General features: G+C 59.9%; 1 protein-coding gene and 1 long non-coding RNA gene across 2 annotated transcripts in view; one reads left to right on the top strand and one right to left on the bottom strand.

The window, feature by feature from the left end:
- The window catches only part of LOC106734409 (uncharacterized), a 4,933-nt gene extending 4,527 nt beyond the window's left edge, over positions 1–406 (bottom strand). Inside the window, exon 1 of the long non-coding RNA XR_003548632.1 lies at positions 314–406. This is a non-coding gene — a long non-coding RNA (uncharacterized LOC106734409). The remainder of the gene's footprint in view (positions 1–313) is intronic.
- FGFRL1 (fibroblast growth factor receptor like 1) overlaps positions 30–7,777 on the top strand; it is a 15,767-nt gene continuing 8,019 nt past the window's right edge. The window contains 2 exon segments of the mRNA XM_027770076.1: positions 30–103; positions 353–453. Coding sequence (XP_027625877.1) covers positions 369–453 — 85 coding nt within the window. The 5' untranslated portion in view covers positions 30–103; positions 353–368.

Below are 7,777 nucleotides of genomic sequence, written 5' to 3' on the forward strand. Positions count from 1 at the left end.
CGCAAATTTGTCCGCTAATGGCGCAGGCGATTATCTGCGGGGCCGCTTGGTGTTGTGTGTCCCGCGGGCAGGGCCTGAGTTACAAGCGCCAGGAATCCAGACGGTGTTTGGAGAGGGGGGGCGGAGGGGGAGGCCGGTAATTAGTGTAAACCCTTTGTCTGCCTTTGATACCCACAGCTTCTCCCCGCCGCGGCTTCCTCCGCCTGGAGCGCGGGCAGAGAGAGGTGGGGATACAGGACCCCCAGTCCCTGAGGCCCAGTACTCGGGTGGCGGGGGCTCTGGAACCCTCAGCTGGAGAGTGGTGTTTCCTCACCCGCTTCAGCGCTCAGTGACCGTTCCCGATTACCCCCAGGTCCGGACAGGCAGAAATGACTCCTAGCCCCGCGTTGCTGCTGCTGCTGCTGCTGCCGCTTCTGCTCCTGGGGGCCCTCCCGCCGGCTGCCGCCGCCCGAGGTAAGTCCTGGCGCCCAGCCCAGTCGCCCTGGCTTCTGCCAGTGCCGCCCCTTTCCCGCCTGGCCATGAACCCTGTCCCAGTGCCCGCCTGGCACACGCGCTCATGACCCGCCTCTGCCAGCCCCTCTCTCATCTTGTTCCCCATTGCTCTTGGGCTGGCCTCACTGTGGGCTCCCCCAGCTGTCCTTATGGGCACCCTCAGCTCACTCCCCCGGGCACTCCCAGATCACCCACAGTGTTCCTCACTTAAGCTTCATGGCTAGGCGGGCTGTAGTCCTGTTCCCTCCTCCATAGTCTTGCACACACGCTCATTCACATGCATACCTGCAGGTGAGGGCAGCTGGTTTTCCTGTAGATTCTTGGGGAGTGAGCTATTTGTGGCCACAGTGGGCCCAGTTAGGTTCCTGGGAGTCTGCAAAGACCCCTAGTCAGCCAGGGTGGGTATGAGAGATGATGCTGTTCTAAACCGTCCCCCTTCCAGGCATCCTAGCCCTAAGCCCTGGGTCTGCCCATCTCTAGACAGGTGAAGCAGGGTAGAGTCTGGGGCATCCAGGGTGCAGGGGTCACTGCAGGGCAAAGGGCCATCTGAAGGCAGATGCCTGAGGACCGCGTACTTTGTTGCCACGGATTGTCTCTCAGCACACGCTATACCACGGCCCGGATGCGTCCTCACAGGTGTGATGTCCAAGTGGGCAGCCCTGCCCCAGACCCAGCTTCAGCAAGGGACATCCACGGCTGATGGGTGATGCGTGCCCGCCATGTTCTAGGATCAGGAGGGCACAGTGTTGGCCTCCCCCATGGCTAGGCGGGACCTGAGGCCAGGCCTGCCCTTTGGGTGTGTTGGCCACTCAGGATCGTCCTTGCTCAGTCCACCAGTCCTCTGAGGCTTCGCACCCCTCCCCCGCCTCCCAGCCAGTGCACTGAGCCCAATCTGGCCTTATATGGCCACGTACGGGTGTTGGGTGGCGGGCGGCGGCCCAGGTGGGCCTTATGCCACAGTACCCCCCCGCCCGCCACCCGCTGGGGACTTGCTGGCTGGCTGGAGGGTGGGGGCTGTCCAGGCGTGGCCAGGCTGGGCGGCTGTTCTGAGGGTGCAAATGGCGTCCTGGGCATTGCGGGCTCTCAGGCCATGCCGGGTGAGCACCCCCTCAAGGCCAGCGGCCTGGACTTTGATTCCTCTTTTATCTGCTTGGACTCCCCCATCTCTGCACCTGCCTGTCCTCTGGCTACTTGGCCAGGGAAGCTCTGGAGACCTCTGTCCTGCCATGTCACTGGCCGGAGATTGAGGTTGACTGGTGGCAGTAAATGGCAGTGGGTAGGCAGGGCTGGCCTCTTCACTGAGGGGCCCCAGAGGAGCCACCCCCTCCGCCCTTGTCCCGCTGGGCCATGGCCTTGGGGCTGTGCCTCATATCCGGCCCTGGCTCTGCATGGCGAAGGCCCTGGCAGCCCTAGGGAGCTGGGAGGTAGCAGCTTCCCAAGGGCAAGGGCCTCTGTGGTTTGGGGTGGAGGTGGGGAGGAGCGTTTTTCCTGAATTCTGCTGTTTCCCTCCAGGCCCAGCCTGGACTGGAGGGCGAAGTCAGTTCCAAATGCGTTCTTACTTCTCCGGTGAGCAGGCCAGTTTGGACCGTCAGTGGGGCCCATGAACGAGCGCGGAGAGTTTGGGTTGTTTTTTGAAAGCCGTTTCCCTGTGGTGTCACAATTTCTGGAATCCTTACGTCGCTAGACTTGGATCGCATTTAATAAGTTCCCCTTTCCCCAAAGTTTCACAATCTTGGTGGGTTTGTCTTAAACTCTCTTTTTTCTAACTTGGAAAAAAATAGGATTGGGCTTTCTCCGTTTCCATTTTATTTCTTGCAGTGAGAAGTTCTCATTTGAGAGATTCAGAACGAAAAACTCTTCACAAATAACTTTGAAAGAAATTGCTTCAGGGGTTTTCTGAGAAGGGCCATCTTGAAATTTTTTGCAAGGATGGCCTGGGGTGGGGGCGAGTCTCTGTGGTCGGCCCAGGAGGCCCCTCACTGGTCCTCTGGACCCACAAGACCGGCTAGGGGAGCTGACTGACCCTGCGGGCAGGGGTGCCCTGTTCCGCCGGGATGTGGTCTCAAGGATAACTCACCAACGTGCTGTGCTGGGAAGGGTCTGAGTGTGTGTGACTCAGTGATGGTTGTGACTGCATTGTGCGTTGTGCGTGGAGCTGACCTTGGTCTCCTGCCAGGCTGCAGGGGGTCTCCTCTCTCCCCCAGGGCCCTCTGGGCAGTGGCTGGCCAGTGTGCAGCCGTGGCCGAGCTGGATGTGCAGGGGCCAGCCCGGTGGCTGATCGGAATGGCCCAGACATTGTGAGATGGGGATGCGGGCCAGCCGCCCTGTTAATGTCTCGGGGGCCCCACTCCTGGAAGGGAAAATAAATCACTGTCCCCTTGAGGGGGGGAGGGAGCTGTGAACAAAGTCGTCTTTGGCTGGGCCTGGAAACGCCAACCGCAGGCTTCTTTATCCATTGTGCAGAATCAATGGGCCTCCGGGCTCTCAAAGTCGCCTTTCAGCCTGCCCGCCCTGTGCCGTGGCCCTAACGAGGGGAAATGTTGGTTTTTCCCCAGCTGCGGCCTCCAGCCTCAGGCTTGCCCAGTCCTGGTTCAGGCCCTGCTGGCAGTGCTGGGGATAGGTGGGCTGCAGCCCCACAGACTGGGCCTCTTTCTGTTGGCCACATGCCCTCCATGCAGCATGGGCCTGGTGCTTGGTCCACGTTGACCTCCTTTGCTCCAGTTCATGCCTCTTCTGGTGACTCCGGTCCTAGTGTATCCAGGCCATTGTCCCAGACCTCATGGGTACCTCATCCAGTGCTGTAACCCACCCTGCCTGTCACCTGCTCTTCCTGGCTACAGTCAGTGGGAACTCCTAGCCAGGCCCCCGGGTACCCACCTTGGCTGCTCTCAGGCTCCAGGGGAGCTGGAGGCTGCTCCTAGCCAGGATGGCTGGGGTGGGGGTGGGGCAGGAGAGGTGGGTGCCTAGTCCCTTGATGGAAAACTTCCAGGAGACCACCCCCCCTTGAAGGGTGGGTAGCAGCTGTGGCCGGGGGTGTCTGCCAGCCTTGGGCTGTTGAAACCAGAGGGCTTTCCATCTTGACAGGAAGCACAATTGCTTTTCTTCCTGCTGGGAGAGTTTGCTTCGTGAGAGAGTTCTACAAGCTATCTGGTGGCCGAGTGAATAACGGGTCCTCCTGTGGTGGGTAGGGAGAAGGGAACAAGATGCCACCCTGGCCTGGGGCCTGGAGCTGCCCTCTGGGCTCTAAGACCCTGAGCTCCATAATTGCCCAGGGGGCCTGTGCAGAGCTTGGGTTCCTCATCCAGGGTCACCTGGCCAGTGGCGTTAGGGCTGCCCTCTGAGCTCCCTATAGTCTACTTGCCCCAGCGGCGTCTTAGGGCTCAGTTGGAACCCAGCCCCATACACTGGTGCAGGCAGCATGGTGTACCCCCTGAGAGGGGGCAGCTGTAGTCTGTGGCCTCCAGAAGCCTGGGGAGCCCCAACCTGAGCTGTTTACTGCCTAGCACCCTCATGTTCTCAGCCAGTCCTCGTGAAGTCTCTGTGTGGACGGAGACAAGCTCTCTGAGCTGCTGGGCAGCACGGAGAACCCCTGGGCTGCTCAGTGGGTTGGGCTGCCTGACCTGGGAGCTGTGAGCCCCTGAGCGTCAGAGCATCAGCCAAGCACCGATGTTCCCTGAGCCTGCCATTCCTAAGCCAGAGGGGTTACAGGCTCAGGAAACACCCTTGCTGATAGCTTCAAGGTAGCAGAGGGCTGCTGGGATCAGGCATCAGAGCCTGCGGAGGACTTGGGGTCCTTCTAAGGAGGCCATGATGGGGGAACCCAAGTTCTAGGCGGGGAGGCCCAGGCTGTATCCCCTTGGGATGGAGTTTGTGTGTAGGGGCGGTGATGGAGCAGAGAGAGGGGTCATCTTAGACTGGGTGAATCTGGTAGGATCTGGACCTGGGGTGCGGGTTACCCAGGGTCCAGCTGAGCCTCCTGAAAGGGTTACACAGCAGTGACCGTCTGCCATGGGTGGCGTGTATGGAGGTCCATCCAGGGCAGTGATGCTTCGGGTGATACTCTGGTGCCTGTGGGGTGTGTCTAGGAGGTAGGGAGGAAGAGAAAGTGCCTAGGAGCTGGGGTCCACAGAAGATGTCACCTGGGTTTCTGGAGGCTCACTCAGTGCCCACCTCTGGGCTCCAGGGCTACTGGATGCTCCAGCCAGCTTGCTAGGGCATAGCTTCCTTCCACTGCCCAGTGTGCTTTGGTTTCTAGGGCAACCACCTACCCTGCGGGTCCTACCAGTTTTACCACAGACCCAGCCTCCCTGGCAGCCCTGGGCCAGCTGGTAACTGTGAGCCCTGGGCTTAGACACATGTACATAGTGTGTGTGCATGCAAGTGTATATGCACATGTGTGTGCATCTGCATGTGCACAAGCAGAGGTATGTGTCTGAGCATCTCCGTTCCAGCCTAGCTAGGACACTGGGCACTGAGACCTGATGGTCCCCATGGTGGCCACCTGTGTCCTCTCCCCTGAGAGACATCTCTGCTCTTGTTCACCCTAAGCCTTGGCTTCTGAGGAAGGATGGTAGGCCCAGGGTCTACCATATGGGTTTCCCATGTCACCCTGCACTGGGTGTCCCAGGTGGGCCTAGCTTAATCACATAGTGGTCAAGTGTGGGTAGTGGGGACTGCATCTCCTCATCATAAACAGGGGCCAGGGCAGTGTCACAGGGTTGGGACACCAGCTACAAAAGGTTCAGTGCCTGGACACCTGCCGTTATGGGCAGACACCTTGGTCCCCACCTGGGCTGGTTCTCACTGTGGTCTCTCCTAGAGAGGATGTCCAGGCAGGTCAGGCTGGACCTTCCCCACTCTTATGGTCAGGCCCACCTCACTGTCCTCTGAGCCCCCTCCAAGCCCACTCAGCTTTTCCAGGAGGGGGTGGGCCCAACAGGTTAGTGGCATCTGGCTGGCCACCCCCATCTCTCATTCAGGCTCACCATCCAACTAGAGAATTCCTTCTGGGCCAGACATTCCTGGGGTCATGCATAAGAAGCTGGGGAACAAGCTAGCCCTGAGCTGGCTGCAGGGGGTACCCAGGTGGTGGGATGTAGCCTCTTGGGTACCAAGAGGCCTGTAAGGGCTGACCCCTGAGGCTGCTGGGTACAGGCTTCAGGCCAGTCCCTGGGGCATGGGGCCTGAAGGAATGGCTGTCACCTTCAGCCCTTAGTCCAGCCCCTCTGTGAAAGGAGCACAGGTCAGCAGGTCATGGCCGAGCATGGGGGCCATCTATAAGGCCAGGTGCCCAGTTACCCAGGTACTCAGCTACCAGCCTTCATCTGCCCCCCTCCTCCCAGGAGTATAGTGGTCTGTCCTCGTGGGGAACCCCATTTTGTCCTCAGCCTTCCATGATGTCCTTGACCCTGCCACTGTGGCCACATGAGGCATGGGGGAAGGACCAACATAAAGAACCCGTGTGCTTTCTGCTGGGAAGGCCCCTTGTCTTCTCCACTGTCAGTACTATCCGACCTGAACTGGAGGCTGCCAAGAGGGTGGGCCTCACTGGCATGGGCCAGGGAGGTCCTGGGAAGAACCTGGCCAGGGCTTGGCCCTCGCAGGGCCCTTCTAGTCTGTTGAAGTGCAGGATGGCTCCATAAAGTGGGTTGGGCCTTTCCCAGCTTTTCCTGGGGCTTGGCCTTTGTCCCCTGGGGCCACATTCATGTGTGTGTGTGTCTGTGCACATTCTGGGTCTGTACCTTCCTGTGCTGTAGCACAACTTCGCAGGGGGCTGTGTCCAGGGGGAGCATCCCCCCCAGCACTCACGCTGGAGCCATGACCCATTGAATGGAGCAGAGATGGGAGGTGGGAAGGAGACAGGGCAGCTCTGGGCTCTTGGCTCCCCACTGGCCATAGCTGGCTCCTGGCCTGTTCACTGAGTGGCTGCTGAAGACCATGCTCTGTTTTAGCGCCCTGGACAGACCAGGCAGGGCTCTTGTACGGGTCAGCCACTCCAAACGGTGGGGCTTTGGAGCCCCTGGAAAAGGGGAGAGGAGGGATGTGGGCGCTGAGTGGGTGGCCTGTGGAGAGCACATGCGGGTGATGGGTGCAGGTGGGGCACCAGAGTGGGCTGCAGTGTCCAGTCCATCCAGGCTGCTCACGCCTCACCCCATCCAGCGGGAGGGTGCAGAGCTTGTGCATCCAGTGATGATGGGGCACATATCTTCTGAGTCTGGGGATGGCAAGGGACAGCGGGTCCATTGAGGGACACAGCCTGTGTGTGTCTGGGGCTGGTGGGTGCCAGAGTGTACATATCTAGGGACAACGTGGACAGAGTGTGTGTGTCCAGGGCTAGTGGTGTATTTGCTGACTCCGGGGACAGGGTGACGGGCTCTGTGTGGGACATTCCTGAGCTCCAGTGTCATGGGGGGCCTGGGTCGTGTTGCAGGAGCCTGAGCTGGTTTAGAGAACAATGTGGTCGCACCCCACTCTGCCTTGCTGTTCTGGGCAGCCCCTTGTAGCCTCCGTTTCTTGGCTGTCTTACAGATGAGTGTAGGGGAAGTTGGAAGAGAAGGAAAGGGAGGAGAGGAAAGAAGTGGTGGTAGCTCCCTGGGCCCACCTCAGTGATCAGTTCCAGCTGTTCCCTTCAGAGACCAGACTCGGTTTACCCCCACGTATGCCCTTCCATGCAGTCATCTGCATTCGGCAACTCCTTAGGGCTGTGACTTAGGCTGTATTCAGGGTTGAGGTCTTCCTGGAGGAGGTGACCTTGGGAAGGGGCCTGAGGCTGAGCCCCTGGAGGAAGTCAAACCCCAGCCCCAGCCTAGCCACCAAGCTAGGTGGCTGTCAGGCTTTCCTCTTAGGTTGTGGTGGGAAATGGATTGCCCCCCAGGTGCCCGTAGGCCTCAAGTCTTGCCTCAGTTTCTCCATTGGCTGAGTGGATCGGGTGCCCCATCCAGGTAGAACAATGGGGTTTGTGTTTCCTAAGCTAAATATAGAGTCTTGGCTGCCCTGCTGGCAGCTAAAATTCCCAGGAATCTGGTGGGGAGGGCTTTCCCATTGGAGGGGGGTTTCTCCCATTAGGCAGGCTGGAGTTTGGGGTCTCTAGAGAAGGCCCAGCAGCCCAGGGGGCCTGGTCCAGCAGCGGGATGCAGTGGCGCCCAGGTTGGGGTGGAGTGGGGGCAGGGCTGCTGAGGGGGAGGGGACGGGTGTTTGCTTTAGGATAAGCCTGGCTCCTCTGGCTCCGCTGCCGCTGCCGCCTGCCTGTCCCTAGCAAAGCTTGTAAGCTGGCCCCTGGGGGCCC

The sequence above is a fragment of the Tupaia chinensis genome, unplaced genomic scaffold (assembly GCF_000334495.1).
Source record: "Tupaia chinensis unplaced genomic scaffold, TupChi_1.0 Scaffold000111_1, whole genome shotgun sequence".
Classification (NCBI taxonomy): Eukaryota; Metazoa; Chordata; class Mammalia; order Scandentia; family Tupaiidae; genus Tupaia; species Tupaia belangeri.